The sequence below is a fragment of the Trichosurus vulpecula genome, chromosome 2 (genome assembly GCF_011100635.1).
Source record: "Trichosurus vulpecula isolate mTriVul1 chromosome 2, mTriVul1.pri, whole genome shotgun sequence".
NCBI classification, from domain to species: domain Eukaryota; kingdom Metazoa; phylum Chordata; class Mammalia; order Diprotodontia; family Phalangeridae; genus Trichosurus; species Trichosurus vulpecula.
The window spans coordinates 87633670-87659156 of record NC_050574.1 but is presented as its reverse complement, the minus strand read 5'-3'; the positions used below and the strand labels follow the sequence as shown (position 1 = coordinate 87659156).

At 42.8% G+C, this 25487-nt stretch overlaps 1 protein-coding gene across 1 annotated transcript; it reads left to right on the top strand.

Annotated features, from left to right (window-relative positions):
• Positions 1-13941: 13941 nt before the first annotated feature.
• Positions 13942-14895, top strand: LOC118835271 (olfactory receptor 52I1-like). The gene has a single exon (XM_036742464.1). The coding sequence runs from the start codon at positions 13942-13944 to the stop codon at positions 14893-14895; it is 954 nt and encodes a 317-aa protein (XP_036598359.1).
• The last annotated feature ends 10592 nt before the right edge of the window (positions 14896-25487 follow it).

The following is a 25487-nucleotide window of genomic DNA, read 5'->3' as shown; positions in this document are numbered from 1 at the left end:
AGGGTTAACAATCTTACTTTGATTAAACATAAATATATCATTCACTAAGTTCAGGGGGAAAAGCCAGCACTCTGAACTTCAGAGGAATTACAAACAGAAATTACAAGCAGAAATTATATAAACAGAACAAATTAACCCAAATCATCAAACAGACTTCTAAATGTCTGTCTAAAAACATTACATTCATAGTTACCAGAGAGAGAACCACCACCATCTGGGTTTTTCAAAGTCAGGGGCTCCAATGGCTATTCAAAGTCTCCTCTGATCAAATCACATGACACTATTCCAGTGAGGAAGCCCCAAGCAAAATGCTAGCCTCAGAGTATATATACATTTCTTCTAGGTCAGAGGGAGTCACAACCGTGCCAATCAAATCCATGTGACCTAAGACCATGTGATGGTCATTGTAACAACAATATTACTTGGTGCTGCTGTGGCTGTGCAAGAACAGTAACACCAGCACATAGAAGGGCTGTCAGCACAGGTTCTTTGATCTACTTTTCTAAGGAAAGCAACTTTGAGGGGTTAACTGTCGGCGGCCGGACGGGTGTGCCCCACAATAGCACCCCGTTCTCCCCGACTACCGCCTCACACTCACCCTGCCCACGGGTCTTCGGACGTCTCCGGTTCCTCCCCCCGGGGGATGCGAGAGGAGAATCACCAGGCAGCTACCGGAAGCGACAAGCAGCTTTATTGCAATGGCGTACCAGAAATCTTACAAAAGTCCCCCTGACCCTCTCTGGGGTGCTCCTTATATTGGGTGTTTCGGGTTAGCTCCTCCCCAGTGCCTCCCCGAAGGTGGAGCCCTTCCAGTTGGAGCCGCCCCGGTACTGACATACGTCAGCAGGTCCAGACTCCCTGGTGTCTCACTACCCTTTCAGGAGGCCCAGGTCCAAAGCGCCCCTAACAACTCCCCCTTTTTGTTTAATGACATCGGCTTTTACAGCTTCTAAGGAGCGGCGCAAAACCCCAATCATACAAGAAATCAAGCAGGGCAGGAACAAACAGATGAGAAAGGCTAGCATGAGAACAAGTCCTCCAATGGAGGCCCATTGGAGCAACTGGTGGACACTGAGAGTGTCCCACCAGGCCTTAGCGTTGGTATAGTTCTCTTCCCAGTCGCCATTGAATTGTATAGTGGCATTCTGTATGGCCGCAATGACCTCATCTAGCATATGCAGTTCAGTTGTGAAATTAGTGGCAGTGTTATAAGAAGTGTCTCTAATTGTGCATACTGGGAGGCATTGTAGGGAATAGGGGTTACACAGAGATTCAGGGTAATGGCCCAGTGCGTAGGATTCACTGCCAGGGGTGGCAAGATGGCAGGAGCAGATGTGGACGGGGTCGCCAACTGGATCATGGCAAGCAGGCAGCTAAGGGCATTGTTCAAGGCAGCCCTCCTTCTCTGGACGGTCCTGTTTTTCCGCCGCGGCCTCCGTTCCCTGGGGCGTCGACGGGGGCGCAACCTCACGGACCCGGCGGATGGGCACCCAGATTTGTTCTCCTGTGGCATCTGTGGAGACACAAAGATACCCTCTCCCTCCAATTACGACCCTCCCCGGCCCGTGCCACACCCCTTTCTCATCTTTCCACCAGACCGGGCTGCCTTGAAGGCACGCAGTTGGCGGCGGTGTCTCTTGTGGGCCCGGTTCCTGTTTGTGACACCGGTCCCCAGCATAGTACTTTAATGCAGGCGTAAGGCCATCATCACGAAATTGCAAAAAATTGGCAGTAAAGGCGGCTGTAGCAAGCTGCGCATGGGTCAGCCTCCCCGCTATTCCCCCTTTTTGTTTTATGACAATAGGACTCACATACATAAGGGATTTAATTAAACTTCTTTCATTCTCTACGTGAAACTTGTCCCGGTGTAAAGGCTAAATATTAGAATCCTTTCTATCTATTGTACATAAACTTTCAGTTCCTCAGCAAGCCAAGTGCATTGTTTAGGACCCACATAACTCAAACAAGTTCTTTTTCTGGGCTGATGACCTTGCCCGTGCAGAGAGTTTCCAAGGGTCTTGGCAATGTTACAAAATAAGGAGAAGCAACATGGTCTCTAGGAAGGGGTTACATAGAGAACTCTGTGTGCTATCTGTTGCTGTTCCCCTGAGCAAACTTATTCAAGGTCGAGTCTTACCAAAAATTATGCAAAGGAGTGCACAAAACTTTCCTTCATAAAAAATCTCTCTTTCTCAGACAGCTTATAATTTATCCTGATATTATTAATTTCCACCTTCCCCACAAAATTAAAAAAAAGGAAAACTAAACTTAACAAGGTAGGGTTAGCAAGGCTGAGAAAGTAACTTAACCAGTTTTACACAATTGTTTTCATTTTGTAGTTTCACCAAAATTCAAATTAAAGATCACTTTGTCTAACCTCATATCTGGTCACTTAAATTTTACAATGTAGGAGAATTTTACTACAATTCAGAAGTACAATAAGAGTACAAACAGAAAATTTTCAGATGACATTAACTGCATTCCCAAATCATTACATACATTAGGCTTACCAAGCATAGAGGCTTTTCTTCTCATAGTTGCAGAGCCTGGCTGTGGACTGAAAGGGGGAAAGGTGCTGGGAAGCTGCAGAGTCCAGCACCTGAATCAAAGGTCTAAGGAATCATTGAGGGGTCCCTGAGAGATCTTTACCTTCTTATAGGGGTTGTCAGGTTTGGAAGGCTAGGAGCAAAAATCGTAAGTTCTGGTGGTGTGGGAGCAAGGACTTGGGGGACAGGGAGGAGAGGTTCCTCTGTTTACCTATTGCCTAGAAGTGTGGGCTTCAGGGGTCCAGGGCTGTAGTCAGCGGGGTACGAGAGGGCAACAAAGTAGCAAAGTCAAGAACAGGGAATAGAGCCTTTGTTGCGACATGTATTTTAATTTCTACAGTTTCTATGTATTATGATTTAATTTATTTGAGGACTTTTAGGGGAAAGGCACATCAGAATAAAAGGGCCTAAATAAGAAAAAGCAGCTAGTACACAGGGCAATTATTTTGAAAAGAAGCCAACTCTCTATTGTATATTTGCAAATCACTTTCTAAACTTTCCAAGTAGCAAACGTAGGAAAATCACAGCGAGCTAGAAATGTTTTCACCCAGGCGGACTGGGTTATATCTATGGAGATAATTCCTATCCGAAGAAGTATTTTTGTTTCTCAGGACTACAGTAACAGTCTTTTGGGTACACTATGTTCAGATTGGCTTTCACGTTTAGCTTTCATTTCTCTGTTTTGGAAGCTTTAAACCACTTGTTTCAAATTCAAACAGGAATGAGGATCACTAAATTGCACATAAGGATCTCTGTAGTTGTATATTGAAAAGTACTTATTAACTCTATAGATTTAATACCGTTATGTCATTAAATATTTTCCAACTTTTTTATCTATACTAGTCTCATGGTGATTCTCATTCACCACACAGGAATTAAAACATCTTTGTATATACTTCTGACATAGAGCTGGAATTCTTAACCCCCCAAGGAGTCTACGGATTGGAGGGGGATACAGAATATCTTTTGTCATATAAACTGATTTTTCTTCACATTCATACGTGCATTATTATTTTGAAAAAGGTTTTATATACTTCACCAGATTATCTATGGTTAACAGAATCTGCTAAATCAAAATCTTAATGGTTCTAATTTTCTCAAGTAAATTTTACTTCTGTGTTCACTCCTTAAAAACTTTTTTGGAAGTGAGAGCTTTGAATTTGCCAGTCTAAGGTGAGTGGGACTCTGGAAAAGATCCAGTGGTACCATGTCCCTTTCTCCTCATACTGGGAGACTCAGAGTGTCTCTTCCTTATGCATTTTCCAAATTTGCCTTAGTGCCAAATGGTATGAGAAATTCTGACTTTATCTTAAGCATCAAATCAGGAGTAACACATTTCTTTAAATTTCAGGGAAAAGGTCCCCGCCTCCTCTCTTATCTCTCCTCACATCCCAAATTGGCCAGATTTGGGATGAAGAGAGAAAGAAAGAGCATTATTTTCAACAACTATAAACCGTTAAACAAGAAGACATTTTCCTCTCTCCTGCTCTCCCCCCCTGCCCTCCCGCTCCTCTGAAGAGACTGGAGTCAGGGAGGGAGAGAAAGAGACAGCGGACATTACAGGGTGTCAGGTTACACACACACAGAAACACAGATACAGCACACAGACACAGAGACAAAAAACACAGAGAGGATTTTTGAATCCTATGCACAAATTGCTTGGCCCTCTGATGTAACGGAGGCCAGGTGCCGTGCTTTATTGGGGTCTTGGAGACCCTGCTTTTAAGATGATCAGAGGCAGATCGCTGGCTGGTCTCTTCCAGTTGTTTAGGAGACAGCTTTCTCTTACTAACTTCTTCAAAACTTTCATATAATGTGAGGAGTTGGGGGAGGGGCTAAAGGAGACTTCATTCTTTCCTCCGGATCATATTCTAAGTTGCCTTTTTCTGGTATCTTGTCCTTGGAGTCTACCGAGTGTGCAAATTCCTCCTCTTGCTCTGTTCCGGGAGCCACATCTGTAATTCGGGGAGTGATTGTACACCCCTGATCTTGGCCATCTTGTATATGATTCTTATGAATGTGGCCTGATCCGTGGCTTAAGTTTCTCAGTTTCCATTTCTCTTTCTTTATACTTTTGTGTCACATTCATTGGCTTTGTGTTCAGCATCTCAATCTCTAAGTTCTGCAACTGTTGGTTTAGTAGCTTATTATCTGAACCAACCTTCTCAAGTTCTTTCTGTAATGTCTGATTCCTCAAAGTTAACTCAGTGATCTTCTTTCCAAATTCACCTGACTTTTGTTCAAATTTGTCTTTAAGTTGTTCATGTTCTTCTGGCCTAACATGTTGAGAAAGCTTAGCTTCATAGTTCTCAAGTTCTCTCTTTAACTGCCTAAGTTCAGCCTGTGATTTTTCATATTCCCTTTCCATCTCTACGAACTTTTTTGCTTTCTCATTCACTTCATTTGATAGTAAGCTCTTCATGTTTTCAAATTTTTCCGTAGGGATGGAGAGGGCCAACTTTGTTGCTAACTCCTTTAATTGGCCTTCCATCTCCAAGGCTTTTCTTCCTCTCTTCTCTCGCTCTATTTCAGACATGCTAAATTCTTTCTGTAGTCGCTTATTTTCTTCTCCTAGTCTCCCTTTATCCCTTTTAAATTCCTCTACTAACTTTTCATTTCTTTTGATTTGGTTCTTTAGCCTTCCTGCTTCAGCAGAAGCTCCCTCATATTTTGCTTTCATTTCTTTCAATTGCTCCCTTAGTTCTTCTGTTAATCTGTTATTTCCTGAAGCTGCTTCATTCGTCAAGTGCTCCTTTAGAGCAAGAAAATGAGTCTGCATCTGCTTTATTTTACCTTCTGAATCATACATTCTCTTTTGCACATCTTTTAAAGCATCCTCCAACTGCTTTATCTGGTCATCAGAATCCTCCTTGACTCTTTCACATTCTAATGCCAAAGCTTTGCATACTGCCACCTTATGGGCCAGTTCATTTTGGAGCTTAATCTTATCTTGCTTAACTGAATCACAAAAGGCTCTCAAGGCATCTAACTCTTTCTTTAAAATCTCATTTTCAGAAATGGCAGTTTGACTGGGTAAGGATAGTTCCAATGGTCTTAGCATGGAACGACAGTTTTTGGCTACATGCCCTAACTTGCCACATGAGAAGCATTTAATGCCGTTAAATGGCGCACGGCAAGCGTTCTTCATATGCCCCTCTTTCCCACAGTTGAAGCAAGTAAGCCTCCTTCCATTCCCGCCCCACTGTGCCATCAACTGAGTTTGTTTTTCCAGGCATGAAGCCATCATGGTCATAGGGTCTCGGTGTGGCAAATCCATCATTTTTTCAATAATTTGATCAAGGGAGGGATTATGTGGCAGCGATGCAAGCGCTGCACGATATTGCGGTAACAGCCCTCCCTTCACCAACTGCACTATCAGAGGTGGTGCTGCGCCCGTCTTGCCAAAGGTGGCATGGACTACTGTTTTCACCCTGCTAATAAAGTCCAGAGGTGATTCATTATTCCTCTGCTTGAGGGAAGTTAAGGAGACCTTGCTCCCAGGAGTGCCTAATTTTTGGAGGGCCTTAATGTGGCAGGTATTCACTGCCCTCCTCACCAGGTCGTCATAATTTAACTGGTGTTGTAAAGACACATAAGGTCCTTGTCCCAAAATCATGTCTAAGGCATCCTGCTCGTCTGCAATATTATGCTCTGCAATAAACTTCTGCGCTTCCCTACGGACGTAAGCCTTGAAGGCTACTGCCGTGGCGGGCTCAAAAATCGCCTCTGCAACTTCCTGAAAATCGAATGGGGTCCAGGGGAGCGTAAGGCAGGATGATTCTAAAGCCTTTTGTACATAGGCTGAGCCTGGGCCATATTTCTGGACTGCCTCCTTCAAATCTTTAATAAACTTAAAGGGAACAGGTCGGTGATATCTGTCCTCGTCTATATCGCCTGGATTTTCTATCAGCACCGGTAGTGCCATCGGGGAGTCCCACTCTGCCCAATCTACATCCTCCCCGTCCTTCACAGCCTGGCGTAGGCTGAAGGACAGCAGGCTCTGTGGGGGCCGGGCTGCAGCTGCACCCTTTGTACTGAACGAAAAGCCTTTCCGCGGCCCCAGTGTCATCTCTGCCAGCAGGGCGGTGGCCCCTTCCTCCTTCTCCCTGAACTCATGAGTTCCCTCCCACTTACGCCAGCCTGTCTGTTCCTCTTTTCCCTCTTTGAAGAGGTGCCGAGGCGGTAAAGAAGCACCTCCTTTGCCTAGGGAGTTCTGCTCTTCCTTCCTTTTGGGGGCTGCTAACAACCCCTCCCTCGGAGGGGGACATGGGAAGTCCTCTTTGCCTTGCTGTAAAGCCTCCCAAGGGTAGATGGATTTTGGCTCGGGAGTTTTCTCTTCCTCATCGTCATCATCCGAGCCTGCCAGGGATGCCCCTACTTGGGCCCCTCTTTCGTCCCGTATAGGGGGTGGCTGGGGCGATAGGGCAGCCCCAATCGCCGAGTAAATCGTAAAGTCCTTGGGGTCTAAGAATGTGGGGTCCGTTTTATGGTAAGAGGCCATTTGCTGGCCCACCAAACCCCATCTCTGCGGATCCACCCCCGTGTGTTCTAACCACGGGCTAACTACCCAAACTTTCTCCACCCACTCTCTACATGCTCTTATATGAATTCTAACGCCTTGCTCCTTACAGACCTTGTAGATCTGGCAGGCGAGTACGCCTTTGTCCTCCGGCTCAACACGGGCTTTACAGACCTTCGGTCCCATCCCAAGGGCTCAACCTGTCTCCTTGGGTTCTGCCTGGTCTTCCGCTCCCCTTATCTATTGGGAGCAGGAGCGGCCTCACTGGTCAAGCCCCACGTTTGGGCGCCAGCTGTCGGCGGCCGGACGGGTGTGCCCCACAATAGCACCCCGTTCTCCCCGACTACCGCCTCACACTCACCCTGCCCACGGGTCTTCGGACGTCTCCGGTTCCTCCCCCCGGGGGATGCGAGAGGAGAATCACCAGGCAGCTACCGGAAGCGACAAGCAGCTTTATTGCAATGGCGTACCAGAAATCTTACAAAAGTCCCCCTGACCCTCTCTGGGGTGCTCCTTATATTGGGTGTTTCGGGTTAGCTCCTCCCCAGTGCCTCCCCGAAGGTGGAGCCCTTCCAGTTGGAGCCGCCCCGGTACTGACATACGTCAGCAGGTCCAGACTCCCTGGTGTCTCACTACCCTTTCAGGAGGCCCAGGTCCAAAGCGCCCCTAACAGTTAACAATCTAACTTTAATTAAACATACATATATCATTCACGTAGTGCAGGGGAAAAAGTCAGGACCCTGAACTTCAGAGCAAATACAAACAGAAATTACAAACAGAGGCAATATAAACAGAACAAATAACAAAAATCAACAGACAGGCTTCTAGCTGTCTGACCAAAGCTATACATACTTAGCTACCAGAGAGAGAAGCACTAACATCTGTGTTTTCAAAGCCAGGGGCTCCTTAACAGCTACTCAGAGTCTCCACACAACACTCTCCCAATGAATGAGTCTCAAACAAAATACTAACCTCAGAGTATATATACACTTATTCAGAGTCAGAGTGCTTCATAACCCTCAAGGGTTTCACACATTTCAAGCATTTCACACCTTTTGAGGGTTTCACACCTCTCATGACCTAATTAGCAAAAAGGTGTGGGCCTTCCTAGAACAAAGGCAAGATTCAGTTAAAGGCACTTGATTGCCTTAGTGCTGAGAAGCACTCCAAAACAATAGACAAGAAAAAGTCCCACTTTGCTTGCCCTCACATTCGACCCTTCCACGATGCTTGGCCTACAATCTAAATGGCCATGCATCATGGAACAAATAGAGGCAATACATTTTGCTATCCCATCACATAATAACTTATTAGTTAGTTGGCCACATAGTCTTAAACAAAACATCATTAAGTATATCTTATATCATTTCTCAGAATGCCCATACAGCATATATTATTGTTCAATAAACTAAACCATAACATTCATAGCAACATCTTTAAGCAAAACATCATTCAGTAGCATTCCCCAAAATACTTGTTTACGCAAGCAGGGGGTCCCAGACCAGGGTCTTCCTTAGCACAATATATCATCCTTAAGGGGTGGCAGAAATACAAACACCATCCACCCCTAGGTCACAGCACATTACTCCTGTTCCTTTTCTCAGCTCATGGGGACTGTTCCACTTCAAGTTCTTCCTACTCCTGCCTGAGAGTAGGCTTCAGGGGATCCTGTCCAAAGTTTCTGTTTCTGGGAAAGCAAAGCTCTGCAAACAGGCAGCTCTCTGTTCTTGCTCCAGGCTCCACAGAATCATAGTTACCACAACTGGGAAATGGTGAACAAGTATCCCAGGCCCCACGCTTTCCTTTTAATTTGCAGATCCTGCCCACTATGCCATTTTGTAACAACAGTGCTATTTGCCACTACTGTGGCTGTGTAAGGCCGGTAATACCTGCACACAGAAGGGCTGCTAGCACAGGTTCTTTGAGCTGCATTTCTAAGGAAAGCAACTTTAAGGATTTAAAAATCTCACTTTAATTAAACATACCTATATCATTCATGTAGTTCAGGGGAAAAAGTCAGCACCCTGAACCTTAGAGCAAATATAAACAGAAACTATATAAACAGAGCAAAATAACACAGATCAGCAGACAGGCTTCTATCTGTCTATCCAAGCAACACATAAACAGTTACCAGAGAGAGAAGCATCAACACCTGGGTTTTCGAAACCAGGGGCTCTTTAATAGGAGTCTCCACACCAACACTCTTCCAATGAGTGAGCCCCAAACTAAATGCTAACCTCAGTGTATACATACATACACGCATATATATATATATATATGTGTATATATATATATATATATATGTACATATATGTATATGTATACACACACACACACACTTGTTCAGGATCACAGTGCTTCACACCTCTCCAGGGTTTCACACCTTTCCAAAGTTTCACACCTTTCATTACCTAATTAGGAAAACAGTGTGGGCCTTCCTACAAACAAAGGCAAGAGTCAATCAAAGGCACTTCATCGCCTTAGTGCTAAGAAGCACACCAAAACAAAAGTCAACAAAAGTCCCACTTTACTTGCCATTACAGGTAGGAGTATGAGATCATCTTACTTGTCTCTTGAGAAACCTGTATACAGGCCAAGAAGGAAGAGTTAGAACCAGACATGGAACAACTGATTGGTGAGTAGATTAGAAAAGGTATACTACAAGGCTGTATCTTGTCATCCTCTTTATTTAACTTCATGTACAGAGTACATCATGTGGAATGCCAGGCTGCATGAATAAAAAGCTGGAATTAAGGTTTCCAGGAGAAATATCAACAGTCTCCGATATGCAGATGATACTTCTCTGATGGCAGAAAGAAAAGGAGGAATTAAGAAGTTTCTTGATAAAGATGAAAGAAGAGAGCATAAAATTGGGTTTGAAGCATAATATAAAATTAAAAAAAAACAACTAAGATCTTGGCAACTGATCCCATCATGGTAAATGGAGGGAGAAGAAATGGTAGCAGTGTGAGAATTTATATTCTTGATCTCCAAGATCACTGCGGGTGGTGACAGCATCCATGAAATTAAAAGACACCTGCTCTTTAGAAGGAAAGTTAAGGAAAATTTGAAAGCATACTAAAAAGCAGAGGCATTACCTTGCTGACAAAATTTCACGTAGTCAAAGAAATGTTTTTTTTTTTCCAGTAGCAATGTCTGGTAGTGAGAGTTGGACAATAAGAAATGCTCAGGATTGTAGACTCAATGCTTTCAAATTGTGGCACTGGAGACCTTTGAGAATCACTTGGACAGCAAGGAGATCAAATTAGTCGGTACTTAAAAAATTAATTCAGGCTATTAATTAAGAAATTAATTTAGACTATTCACTCAAATTCACTCAAGATGAAACTTAAATACTTTGATCTTGTAATAAGAAAATGGGACTCATTGGAAAAGGCCCTGACATTGGAAAAGATTGAAGGCAAAAGGAGGAGGCATTTGCAGAGGATAAGATGGATAGATAGTGGCCATGGAAACAATGAACATGAACTTGTACAGACTTCAAAGGCTAAAGAGGTATAGAAGGGCCTGTACTGTTGTGGTCCTTGGGGTCATAACGACTTGGACAGGGCTGAATGACTGAACAATAACAAAGAAATTACTGTGTTTTGTATATATTTCCCCCAGTAGAAGACAAACTCCTCGAGGGCAGTAACCACTTTTCTTTTTGGATATTGATTTCTGCCTAACACAACACTTGGAATATATAGAGCCTTAAAATAATCATTGAATTGAGAATTGAGTAATCTGCAAATGATTACATAGCCATTAAGTGTGAAAATTGGTGTTCAAACCCAGATCTTTTGTGGGGAGCTGCAACCAGTGGGGGCAATCCAGGATTTGTCTCAGAGTAATACAATTTGGAAGGTACTTAAAGCACTTGTACTTTTGTAGAAACAACTGAGCTTACCACCTAGAGAGTAAGAAAGATTGTTTAAAATAAGAAGTTACCAGATGGCATGTTTCTTCCCATTGTGGGTCACTTCACCCTGTCCTGTCTCTCCTCCTTCACGGTGCCCTCTCCAGCAGTAGCCGTAGGATCTCTACCTAGAGAAGCCATTACCTCCAGTAGGAGGAGATATAGCAGATGGTTATTTGTCTTAAGTTGTCTATGCTGAGAATAACCACTTACATTTCTGCAGTCCTTAAGGTTGAAGTACTTTCATTACAGCAGCCCAGTGGGCTCAGTAGGGAGAAGAGTGTGATGCCCATTTTACAGGAATTGGGCCCAGAAAGTATAGTCTCTAAGGTCATCTCCCTAGCAAGTGGCATAAATATGGGCAAGCATTCAGGCCTAGGTCTTCTGACTCCACAGCTATTATCTTTTCTCCTATACTTGCTGGCTTTCCTGATATTCCATTCTCCACAGCTCACCAGCTCAGACTTTTCTCTGGGGAGAAGATTCAGGTCTCCTAACGGGACTCCAGGGCAACAAGTTCCCAGAGCAAGGAGGAGCCTGGGTTATAAATCCTTCTCATCTAGAGAGGGAGCAGCTTAGATGCTCCCTTTGCTCTTTCAGAGAAAGAAGGACCTATAAACTTCCTCAGGGCAGGTAGGTCCTTGGGTAGAGAGGACAGAATTTCAGGTAGGTGTCTCTTTGATGATATGGGACAAAATCAATTTTGTGTGCTCTGGAGTTCAGAAGCTCAGGCTTTCAGGAAGGATGACTGAGGATCTGACCCAGAGTCTTAAGGTTTCAGAGAGTCTGACTGGGAATATCTCGCCCAGGTGCTCGGGCCCTCGGACAGAATGACAGGGCACTCCCCATCACTGCCAGAGTCTGTGCTCCCCAACAGACTGATTTAGGGATTGTTCCTACTCCTAGAACTCAGACTGTCCTCGATTGTCCAGAGGCCTCTTCCTTGCCCACTCAGGGTCTCTGGCCTCTAGATAGGCCCACCAGGGACCTTTTTAGGTAGGTTTTCAACTGAGGTTAATCTTTTTGCAGGTTTCCATTTTCACCCACCACCTGAAATTTAAAAAGGAAGGTGGTTTAAATCAAAGACTATGCCTGTCCTGTCCTCTACCTTTGTCTCTAGGGCCCTCTCCCCTAACATGATGCCTATAGGCTAAAACCAGGGAAGAATAACAACAGGATAATGAACCACCTAATTCTCAGAATTCTCATCTCTTGTAATGTAGCCCAAGGGCACATTCGCTTTTTCAGACATCATCACATTTTCGACTCACATTAGTCCAAAGTTCATTAATGTGTCCAGATTCTTTTCCAGAGAAATTGTCTAACCATGCTTCTCTCCTATATTGTACAGGGTGTTCTAAAACTCTTACTGCATTCTTAAGCTTATCACTGCACTAAGACTTTTGGAACAATCAATATTTGTAAAGCCCCATTTTTTAAAAATCTAAATGTAAGACTTGAAATTTGTCCCTATTAAATTCCATCTAATTAGATTCCCATAGATGTTCTTACCTGTCAAGACATGCTTGGATACTAACTCTTCAAATGACAAAAAGGTGGAAAATATTACTTACAACAATATGACAAATGTATTAGAGATGTCATCTATGCTTTTACCTAAGTCAGTGATAAAAATGTTCATCAGCAAGGGAGAAACAGAGATTCTTGGTCCTCCACTAGAGACTTCCTTCGAACTTGACATTGAATGATCCATGGCTACTTCTTAGATTTTTTTTTAAATAGCATTTCTGAATTCGTGTAGTAACATATATCTTGCCATCTTTTTTGCAAGAACACCACATGGTACTTTGTCAAATGCTTTTCTAAAGTCTAGATAACCTATATGTATAGCATTCTCCTGAGTTTTCAGTTTAGGACCTGTCAAAAAAAGGAGTGGTTGCTTTTGCTGAAGACACTTTATGTCTGTTGCTTTATTTTCTAGATCTATATTTCTCAACCTTTTTTTTTTCTCTCAGGACCCTGTTACATTCTTAAAGTTTATTGAGGACCCCAAAGAGCCTATATTTATGAGGGTCCTATTTACCACATTAGAAATTAAGTTGATTAAGTTTAAAATATCAATTAACTAAAAACAATAATAAACTCATTGGATGTTAACATTTTGATGCGAATAACCATATTCCCCAAAGCAAAAAAAAAATAGTATGATGAGTATCATTGTTTTACATATTTTGGCAAATCTCTAGTGCCTGGCTTAGTAGAGGACAGCTGAATTCTCTTAACCTTATTCTAAAATTCAATGTCTTGTGATAAGCTGTTGAAATAAATGAAGAAAATTTGGTACCATACACATGTGTAGGTGAAAAAGGATATTTTAACAAGTGAATTACACCTTGTTATTATTATGAAAATAATTTCGACCTTGCATACCCACTCAAGGGATCTCAGGGACCCCCAGAGGTCCATGGGCCACAGTTTGAGAAATGCTGTTTTCTAGCCATTCACTGACCATCTTTTCACACAATATAAAGTAGAATTTTTTTTGAGGAATTGAGGTCAAGCTCACAGCTCGATAGTTTTCAGATTTCATTATCATTCCTTTCTTGAAACTTGAGACAACATTGGCTCTTCTTCACTCCTGCAGCATGTCTCCTGTGCTCTGCAATCTTCCAAATCACCGACAGTGGCCCAGAGGTCATGTCCAACATTTCTTTCAATCCCTGAGGATATTATGCTAATCAGCTGTGTGAACTGAAATCCACAAAATAGCACCCCACTGCCTTTCATCTCTTTACTTTTCATGGACATGTGCTAATTGAGACATTTTTGTTCTTTCCTTACCATGTATCTACTAGTTGGCAGAGAAACTAGAAGCCAAATAATAACTAAGTCATCAAGTAGGAGGTGACATTGGGGAGAAATAAGAGTCTAAGCTGGGCCCTTTGTTTTTTTAAGAGCTTTCTGCTTTCACCCACAGGAAAGAAGCCTCCCTTGTCATGTTGACATCACCTTGCAACCAGACATCAGATAATTCTTTCATCCTCATAGGCATCCCAGGCCTGGAGGGGGCACACCTGTGGCTGGCAGCTCCATTGAGCTTTATGTATGCTGTGGCTCTTGTAGGGAACACTCTAATTCTGACTGTGATCTGGGTCGACCCTACTCTGCATGAGCCCATGTACTACTTCCTGTGCATTCTGGCAGCTGTCGACATCATCATGGCAACCTCTGTAGCTCCCAAGATGTTGAGCATCTTTTGGACAGGTGATGGTGCCATCACATTCATCGCCTGCTTTGCTCAGATGTATGTGGTCCATGCAGCCACAGCGGTTGAGACAGGCCTGTTACTAGGCATGGCTTTTGATCGCTATGTGGCCATCTGCAAACCCCTGCACTACCAAACCATCCTCACACCCAAGATGATGTTGGGGATTGGCCTGGCTATCATGGTGAGAGCTATTCTGTTCATGACTCCACTGAGCTGGATGGTGATTCAGCTGCCATTCTGTGGCTCACACATGGTCCCCCATTCCTATTGTGAGCACATGGCTGTGGCCAAGTTGGCATGTGCTGATTATATGCCTAGCAGCCTTTATAGTCTGATTGGTTCCTCTATCATTGTGGGTTCTGATGTGTCCTTTATTGCCACCTCCTACAGCCTGATTCTGCAGGCAGTGTTCAGACTTTCTTCTAGGGATGCCCGACTCAAGACTCTCAGCACCTGTGGCTCACATGTAGGAGTCATGGTGCTCTACTATTTTCCTGGGATAATATCCCACTATGTGGAGTGGTTTGGGCAGGGTGTAGTGCCTCTGCACACCCAGGTGCTACTTGCTGATTTTTATTTAGTCATTCCACCCACCTTGAACCCTATCATCTATGGCCTGAGGACCAAACAGATCCTAGAGCGAGTGTTAGGTGTGCTAAGGAACTGTTGGTGCACTGTGTGAAGGCTCAAATTGGAGAAACCCTGTGTGAGGCCTTAATTACCATAGCTTTTAAGACCAGGATGGCTATGGGAACTATATTCATGAGTGTTTGTATAAGGAACTCTGAGAGAAGGAAACTTCCTTTACTAATACTAATTGGTATCATTTCTGAAACTTATAGTCTTATAGGGTTTCTCAAAGTGTTGAGAGGTTGGGTGACTTGCCTCAGGGTTACACAGTTGGTATGTGTCAGGGCAGACCTTAAACCCAGCTCTTCCTGGCTTCAAGGTCAGCTCTCTATCCACTCTACAACACTGCTTTTCTGACACCGGGATTGTGACTAGATGAAGGGGAATGCCTCCTATACTTGGGAGCAAACTGTGATCCTTCATTGTCTAGGGCTATCCATCTTAGAAAATATCACTTGACAACACTATGGAAACTATTTTACAGTGACCAATGGTGATAATTGTAGAAAATCAAATTGTTGTTTAGGGGCAAACTCAGCTGGCTAACTCTGAACCCTCTCACAGGAGGCAATCAGAGGCTATGTGACTTTTCATGGCATTGTAGAGGAGTTTCCTACTGTGGGTGGGAGGATGAACAAGAACACCTCTAACATCATCAAATTGCAACTGGATATTTGATTATAAGAGTTGGGGGAACCTCAGTGGTTATCCAGTCCAAGTTGTAACTACAAGAAGAATTCCCTGTACCACAGTACTGACAAATCATCAGTCACCCTATGTTTGAAGACCTCAGTTTATTAGAACCCTCACTACTTTGCTTTGAGACAGTACTAATTGCTAGGAAGTTTTCCCATATGTCAAATCTCAATCTCCCTTTGTGAAACTTTTTCTCATTCTCCTAATTCTGCCCTTTGGGAGAATCAGGGAATTAGAGAATTGTAGACTTTGAAGGTATGTTAAGCTTACTGATGTAGAAATTTGAACTTCAGCTGAAACAAATCAGTGTTTACTACTCCTAATGAAGCTGAAGTTATTAGATTCAATATTCACCTGTCTAGGATTATGAGAATCTCTTAGTCCTACATGTGAGAGTATGGATGGTTTATTGTGTCCCATCCCCACTATTGAGCAATTAACCCAAGAACTACCCACTCTGTTTTGTTTGAGTTGTAATTCACATTTTAAGATACTACTCTAACCACTAGGGATGAGTTCAGAACCAGTGAGTTCAGAGCTAGGAGAACTGCTAGCTTGCTATGGTAGCATCAAGGCATCACATGTGCTGCATGCCCTCCAATTAGTCTATGTGGCTTACGTGGTATCTTCATTTCATCCTCCCATCTGCGCTTTTTGAAAAGTCAAGCAGACAAAGAAATGATGAGCTTAAGTCAAACAGTGAGATATACATTTTAGGAAAGGGCCAACATAGGGATTACATGTTTACATATGCAACCTGATAGAAGCATTTTATTTTTCTTTCCTTTGATTTTTTTTTTTTGAGAAGGACAATAGGTAAAGAAGCTAGGTGACTATGGTGCTATCAAAGTGATTTTTTGAAGTAAGAAAAGAGAGTCACTGGAACATTTAAAACTGTGTAGAAGATAAGAGAATGAAATTCAGAAAGAAAGGGACAAGCAAGACAGCTTTTAAAACATGTTATTTCTTATAAAGAAAATTGTGTATAGTGAAGACTCACAGCTTCATGTACAATTCCCTTTTCTCTATTCATTGCATATGGAGATGTTCCTCTTATTTCATGTTGGTTAAGTTCAGAATTGAAGAATAAAGAGAAAGATCAGGAAAGCATGTTGAATCAGGCCTCTTAAGTTAAATCTGCAGTGACTTTTCTCTATATAATGATGCTTCTTGCTCTGTCTTCTTTTGGGGAGGGGGGAGAGGGCATATGGAAATAAAAGTAGGCCTGGGGTTTTGGGTACTTTCGCATTGCTTATAAAAAATACCATTCCCTCCTTCCCTTTCTCTTTGGGAATCCAGTCCTACTGGGCTGGTATGTCACTTGTCTCTAAAAGGAGAAATCCCTCCTATTTTCCTGATCACTATCTGAGTATACAATATTAAACAGTCTGAGTCATTTGGTGACCAGTAACTTTATCATAGTTTAACAACCAAAACAGAAATTAAACATTTGGGAAAGGAGAAAAGCCACCATATCAGTCTAAAAGAGTCAATGGAAGTAGGTAATGAGAGAGCATGACTAGGACACATGAACATCTAACTTCTCCCTAGGCAGGAAGAAAGGAAGGGGGGAAAGTCATTGTCCCTGTCTTTAGGATTATCTTTGATCAGCTGATTCAGTTTAGCCTAAAGAACATCTCTATCAGCTCCTGCCTCAATCATCCCTCTATGTACACTGACTAGATCTTTTGAAGTTCTGATGACTCCTCCCAGGAGCCTCTTAAGATTGATCCGGGTGATTTCCTTTCAGTCTCTTACCCCCTCCTCCAAACTCTCTCCAAAATCAAGAGTGGACCAGAACTTGAGAATGCTGTGTAATCTAACTAATCCACCCAGGTTATCACTTCAGTCATCACACAGTGAGATCTTAATGTTTATTGAATTATTAACAGATTCCTATAAATAACTCACTTTGCTATAGTTCAAAGGATTGTTTACAAGCATGTTCTTTATAGTGCCCCTGTAAGACAGAACATATAAGTATTATTCTCTCCATTTTACAAATTGTGATATGGAAGCTCAATTTGGGAATTGACTTGCCCATTGTCACACAGTAAGTGGTAGCATTAGAAAGGCTTGGGTACAAATTCAGACTCTAAATCCTGCGTGCTTTCTGCCATATCATAGTATTTCCCTAAAGTACAGTGCTGATTTTAATAAAAATTAGAGTCCTATCATGTATATAGTTCTTTCAATATACCTAGCATTTATAATATTTTTATTAGCAATTCTCCCATGCGTTAGGATCTGGGATTTCAGATAAGCAAATCTACAACTCCTCTCTTATTTATGGCTTGCAAGCATTGTACTAATAGTTTATTTTCATTGAGAAAACATGTAACAAAATCTATCCTCTTTTCAGTAGTACACTTTTATGAATTCATGGACTACACTGAAAAAGAAAAACAACTCCCCACAGGGATCTGCAGTTCACAGATCGGGAACTATTGCCCAAGGCCCTCTCTCTCCGTCTCATCCACAAGACTAGCAAGAGAGATTGACAAATGATTTGCTCACATCTAGCTATGCTACTACTATAAGGAAAAAGAAATGACATGAGTCTGTCATTATTTATTTTTAATGAAGCTATGATAGCTCTTGGTGACCTCCATTTCTCTTTTTAAATTCCCAAATTAATCCCTTTGATTCCAAGAATTCATTCTAAGGAATTGGTCTCAATCATTCCACCAATTAATCAGTCAATGGTCATCTGTTAAGTGTTCAATATGTATCCAATACCATGCTATACTTCAGAGATGCAAAAACAAAAACAAAACCAAGACAATCCCTCTTCAAAATGTGTACATTCTAATGCAGTAATAGCATGTGTGTGTGTGTGACTGTGTGTGTGTCTCTGTGTGTGTACATAAAGATACATAAAGGTTAGGTCAAAGATTCCTTACTGGGGCAGGCATTGTCATCTTGAACGAACAGAAAAGGTTTTCTGAGGAAGGTAGTGTTTAAGCTGAATCTTGAATAGAGTCAGGGGATTCATAAACAACTTCACAAACAACTTCAGAGGACTTAAGAACTCTGATGAACGCAGAATTTTTTTCCATCATTTTTCTCCATCAAACTCATGATAAAACCTGCTACCTTGGACACCACTATTCCAGTACATCATGTTACTTCCCTTGACAACCCAGACTGGTGAGCCTTGGAGTATCAGCTATTCCATTGGGTTATTCCTGAGGAGTTGATCAGGTTTTCCCTACAGGCTCCTAGAGCTCCCTGTGTCTAGATGATCTACTCTTCCTCCCCAGGGTTCCCATAGCTGGGAGCAGCCTGGGTTATAAATATATGCCATTTGAAGAGAAAGTAGCAAAGATGCCTGGCTGCCCCCTCAGAGAAGGAAGGACCTGGAAGTTTCCCTGAAGCAGGTGGATACTGGGGTTGGAAAGTTGGAGTTGGAGCGGGGAGGGTATAGGAGGTAGTGCTTTAAAGGATGTGACACAGTAAGATTTCCCATTTCAGAGACTCAGGCCTCCAGATATACTGACTGAGGAAACCATCCAATGACTCAATTCCTTAGGCAGGTTGACCAAAGATCGCGTTACACCATGCCTTAGCCCAATGGATTCAGGTTTTCAAACAGGCTAATCAAAAAACAAATACACAGCCACACGTCACACCCTTTCCCCCCTCCCCACCAGAGTACAGGTCCTCTCCATAACTAGGGATAGTTATCTCTGGTTATACAGAATAATTACAGATAACTTTTCCTGTATTTCTTCTCTTTTCTCTCTTCTTAGAGATCATGCTCCTAGGAAAAAAATGAATTAGGGGTTTTCATTGTCCCCAGGGTCTCAAGCCCCCAAGCCAGTCTCACCCAGGGTTCTCCCAGCCAGGTCCCCATCTCCATGGAGTAAGTTTTTAGGTAGACTTTTACTGTCACTTTCTGAGGATAAGGAGAAAAGATATTTCTTGCAGAGACCATGCCTTTGAGTCTTTACCTTCTTCTAATTATTAAGCAATCTTACTTTACATTGAACATAAACCTTCCTCTGGTTCAGTCCTTTGGGGAAAAGTGTAACAGATCTGATCCTTTACCCCGCCCCCCCCCATGACAACCCTTCAAATATTTGAAGACTTTGATTGTGTGTCACTTAAGTCTTCTCTTTTCTAGGCTAAATGTCCCTATTAATTTTCATGTGACAAGGTGACTTTCGGTCAACTCAACAAACATTTGATTGTCTGCTTTATGCAAAATGTTGAGCTGGGTGCTGAAGGGGAGACAAAGCCTATAAAGCCCTTGTCAGGGAGTTTATGAAAAGTGTCAGAGATATAGACAAGGGAGTATGACAGGTACTCTTAAAATTTTCTGTCATGGTCCCCCTTGGCAGTCTTGTAAAGCCTGTTGACTCCTTCTCAGAATGGTGTTTTTTTAAATGCAGAAGATAAATAATAATGACAACTAGCATTTACAGAGCACTTTAAAGTTTGCAAAACATAATCCTGGGAGGTAGGTGCTATTATTATCCTCATTTTACAGATGAGGAACAGATGCAAACAGTGGTTAGGAGACTTGCACAGGATCACACAGCTACTAACCGCCTGAGACCAGACTAGAACTCAGATCTTCCTGACTTCAGGTCCAGTGTTCTATCCACTGTACCACCTAAGTGCCTCACATATATTATACGAGATAACAAAAATTATTGTACTGAAATATAGTAATTAAAATATTTTAAGGTCATTGATCACAAGTCAAGAACCCTTGGACTATGAGCTTTCTTAGCTGAGTCACAGGGATAGAACAGATTTTCCACTTTTGTTGGTAAGGATTATATTTTATGACTTTCTGGTGAGCCACGTGACTGTACCAAGGAACAAATATATCCCCAGCTATAAGTCTGTGGCACAGAATTTTCTATGTTCACACCTAAATTCATAGGTCTTCTGAATCCCATTTCCTCCTGAATGCATTTCATGTGCAAATTTGAGTGTGGGGACAGAACTCTTGCAAGCTGCTAGAGAACAATAGGGATTTTCAGAGCATAGTTGGGAAAGAAGAGATGGAGAATGAAAGTACCCCACAATTAGATGGTGGTACGGAAGATGCTCACCAACATAGAATATCAAATGTCAATCTCACGAGTCAGATACCAATCCTGCCTGCTCTTCTCTGTATGTAGTCAAGTTTTCCATGTCCCTTCTAAAATGTGGTTCCCAGAATCACAACATAGTCCCAGTCAGTCAGTTAACAAGCCTTACTAGGTATCAGGCACTGTGATAAGCAGTGAGGATCAAAGGGAAGGCAAACATAGCCCTTGCCCTCAATAGTAGCTTGTAGTTATATAGCACTTTGAAGTTTACAAATGCATCTCCCTGGGAGATAGGGGCCATTATAATCCTTGTTTTACAAAATAGGAAACGGAGGCAGGTAGAGGTTGAGTGATTATTAATAAGTTACAGGGTTACACAGCCAGTAAGTATCTGAGGGCAGATTTTTTAAAATTATTTTATTTTATTTTTATTTTTTAAAATTTATTTAACATATTTAGTTTTCAGCATTGATTTTCACAAGAGTTTGAATTACAAATTTTCTCCCCATTTCTACCCTCCCACCCACTCCAAGATGGCGTATACTCTGGTTGCCCTGTTCCCCAGTCAGCACTCCCCTCTGTCACCCTACTCCCCTCCCATCCCCTTTTCCCTTCCTTTCTTGTAGGGCAAGATAAATTTCTACACCCCATTGTCTGTGTATCTTATTTTCTAGTTGCATGCAAAAACATTTTTGCTTGTTTTTGAACATCTGTTTTTAAAACTTTGGATTCCAAATTTTCTCCCCTCTTCCCTTCCCACCCACCCTCCCTAAGAAGTCAAGCAATTCAACATAGGCCACATGTGTATCATTATGTATAACCCTTCCACAATACCCATGTTGTGAAAGACTAACTATATTTTGCTCCTTCCCAACCCATCACCCTTTATTGAATTTTCTCCCTTGACCCTGTCCCCTTTCAAAAGTGTTTGTTTTTGACTACCTCCACTCCCATCAGCCCTCCCCTCCATCATCCCCCCCATTTATTTTTATCTTCTTCCCTCTTCTTTCCTGTGGGGTGAGATTCCCCATTGGGTATGTATGGTATTCCCTCCTTAGGCCAAATCTGATGAGAGCAATGTTCACTCATTCCCCCCTCACCTGCCCTCTCCCCTCCTCCCACAGAACTGCTTGCTCTTGCCTCCTTTATGCGAGATAATCCACCCCATTCTATCTCTCCTTATCTCCCTCTCTCAGTATGTTCCTCTCTCATCCCTTAATTTGATTTTATTTCTTTTAGATATCTTCCCTTCATCTTTAACTCACCCTGTGTCCTCTCTCTCTCTCTCTCTCTGTCTCTCTCTCTCTCTCTCTTTCTCTCTCTCTCTCTCTCTCTCTATATATATATATATACACACACACACACATAGATATATACATACATACACATTCACCCACATATATACATAAACATATATGTATGCATATTCCCTTCAGTTACCCTAATACTGAGGTCTCATGAATCATACATGTTATCTTTCCATGTAGGAATGTAAACAAAACAGTTTAACTTTAGTAAGTCCCTTGCAATTTCTTTTTCTTGTTCTTTTTCTTAATTACCTTTTCATGCTTCTCTTGATTCTTGTGTTTGAAAGTCAAATTTTCTATTCAACTCTGGTCTTTTCACTGAGAAAGCTTGGAAGTCCTCTATTTTATTAAAAATCCATATTTTGCCTTGGAACATGATACTCAGTTTTACTGGGTAGGTGATTCTTGGTTTCAATTCTAGCTCCATTGACGTCTGGAATATCATATTCCAAGCCCTTCGATCTCTTAATGTAGAAGCTGCCAGATCTTGGGTTATTCTGATTGTGTTTCCACAATACTCAAATTGTTTCTTTCTGGCTGCTTGCAGTATTTTCTCCTTGATCTGGGAGCTCTGGAATTTGGCAACAATATTCCTAGGAGATTTCTTTTTGGGATCTATTTGAGGAGGGGATCAATGGATTCTTTCAATTTCTATTTTGCCCTGTGGCTCTAGAATATCAGGGCAGTTCTCCTTGATAATTTCTTGAAAGATGATATCTAGGCTCTTTTTTTGATCATGGCTTTCAGGTAGTCCAATAATTTTTAAATTATCTCACCTGGATCTATTTTCCAGGTCAGTGGTTTTTCCAATGAGATATTTCACATTGTCTTCCATTTTTTCATTCCTTTGGTTCTGTTTTATAATATCTTGATTTCTCATAAAGTCACTAGCTTCCACTTGCTACAATCTAATTTTTAAAGTAGTATTTTCTTCAGTGGTCTTTTGGACCTCCTTTTCCATTTGGCTAATTCTGCCTTTCAAGGCATTCTTCTCCTCATTGGGTTTTTGGAGCTCTTTTGCCATTTGAGTTAGTCTATTTTTTAAGGTGTTGTTTTCTTCAGTGTATTTTTCAGTATTTTTTTGGGTCTCCTTTAGCAAGTCATTGACTTGTTTTTCATGGTTTTCTCGCATGCTTCTCATTTCTCTTCCCAATTTTTCCTCTACTTCTCTACCTTGCTTTTCCAACTCCTTTTTGAGCTCTTCCATGGCCTGGGACCAGTTCATGTTTTTCTTGGAGGTTTCTGTTGTAGGCTCTTTGACTTTATTAATTTCTTCTGTCTGTATGTTTTGGTCTTCTTTGTCAGCAAGGAAAGAATCCAAAGTCTGAGACTGAATCTGGGTGCGTTTTCCCTGCCTGGCCATATTCCCAGCCAACTAACTTGACCTTTGAGTTTTTCAGTGGGGTATGACTGCTTGTAGACTACAGAGTTCTATGTTCCATGTTTGGGGGGGAGGTGCCAGCTCTGCCACACCAGCACTGCTCCTTCCCCAACCCCCAACCCAGACTGGGCTTAGATCTTCGGCAGGCTGTGCACCCCTGCTCTGATCCACCACTTAATTCCTCCCACCAGGTGGGCCTGGAGCCGGAAGCAGCAACAGCCGTAGCTGCCCCACCTCCGCTGCCCCCAGGGCTGGAAGCCATGTGAACTCCTTCCACTCCCGCAGCTTTTCCCACTAACCTTCTCAGCAGTCTTTGGTGTTTGTGGGTTGAGAAGTCTCGTAACTGCCGCAGCTCACTGATTCAGGGCGCTAGGGCATGCTCTGCCCGGTTGCTGGTTTTGTTGGTCCACGCCGCTCAGGCTGGGCTCTGCTCCACTCCGTTCCCAGCTCCCAGCTCCCAGCTCCCAGCTCCGTGTGGGATAGACCTCACCTAGAGACCATCCAGGCTGTCCTGGGCTGGAGCCCTGCTTCCCTCTGCTGTTTTGTGGGTTCTGCCATTCTAGAATTGGTTCAGAGCCATTTTTTATAAGTTTTTGGAGGAACTCAGTATGGAGCTCACATTATTCCCTGCTTACCAGCTGCCATCTTGGCTCTGCCCCCCAAATGAGGGCAGATTTGAACTCCTGATTCCAGGTCTAGGTTTTTATCTACCATGCCACCTAGAGCCTTTAATGGGGGGGGCGGGGCAACAGGCAATCAACTATATATGAACAAGGTATGAGGTCCTCTGAACTAGAGGCACACGGGGCAGTGGATGGGGAAATAACACAAAGGTGTGGGGTACACTGAGCTATACTGCCCAGGCACAACAAAAACTAGGAAGATGGGGAGACTGATCCTTTAGAAGATATTGATTCTCCTTGGCCCTACCTAAGCCTTCCCCCCCACCCCACTACCCTTAAGCCAAAGGGAGAATCATAGAACCATGGCTTTAAATCTAGAAGGGACTTTTTAGTTGCTATTTAATCCAGCCCCTTCATTTGAGGGTTGAAGAAACTAAAGCCCAGAGAGGTTTAAATGACTTGCCCAAAGTCACACTGTAAAGTGACAGTGGCAGGATTTGACCTGAAGTCCACTGATGTCTAAGCCAGTCCTCTTCCCACTGTACTATGCTGCCTTTCTTGTCTTTAGAGCTTAAGAACATCCTAGAAAGAAGAACTCTGATAGGCAAGTACATGTGGCATAGCTGGACGAAGCTAGGTAAATAAGAGGAGGCCCTTTTTGTCTAGAGCAAAAGAAGCTGGGGCAGAAGAGAACTGGAAGTTAAAATCTCCAGAAAGAGAAGTGAGTGTGGCTGGAATAGCCTTTGTTTTCTTTGAGTGACTCAGCTTACCTCATTGAGCCTTGCTGGGTGCTGGGGCTTCTCTTCTGGGGCAGGAAGCCCAGCGACCATGCCTGGGAACAGAGAACTTCCTGTGCGATGAGTCGTGGGGCTGGCTGAGGGGAGGTGTTGACTCCAGAGCCACACCCTATTGGGTATTAACCTAGTCTATGCTAGGGGGAGGGGCGGCCCTGGTCATTCAGGCGGCGCTTGATGATGTCAAAAACTCTATAAGAGGGGAGAAGATGGCTTGAAGACCTCTTTTTCCTTTTTCGGTTGGCTCAGGAGCAGTGGCGAGCGTGACTCTGGGCCAGACCTTGCCCTCAGGCTGAGCCCAGATGTTGGTAACTATGAATTGTATTGGGTCTGTCTGTTGATATTTGTAATTTGTTTGTATTTTGTTCTGAAGTTTGGGGTACTAGTTTTGTTCTCCCCTGAACTAAATAAATGTTCTGAACTTCAGGGTGCTGGCTATTTGTTCCCCTGAACTGGCTGACTGTAATCTGCATTTGGTCTATCTGTTGATATTTGTAATTTGTTTGTATTTAGTTCTGAAGTGCGGGGTGCTGGCTTTTTCCCCCGGACTAAATGAATGTTGCCTGTATGCTCCCCTGAACTAACTGAATGCTGGATTAAAGTAAGCTGGTCAACCCCTTCACTGTGCTTTCCTTGTTTAAGCAGATAAAAAGAACCTGTGCTTTCCCAGCATGCCGGCAACCTCCTGGGTGCATCTTACACCCCCACAGAAGCTGCTAGCCGATTGTTAAAACACCCCCATTTGTTTCCTAAACTGAAGGAAGATCCTGGGAGCTTGTATGAGTGAAACTGTCACCA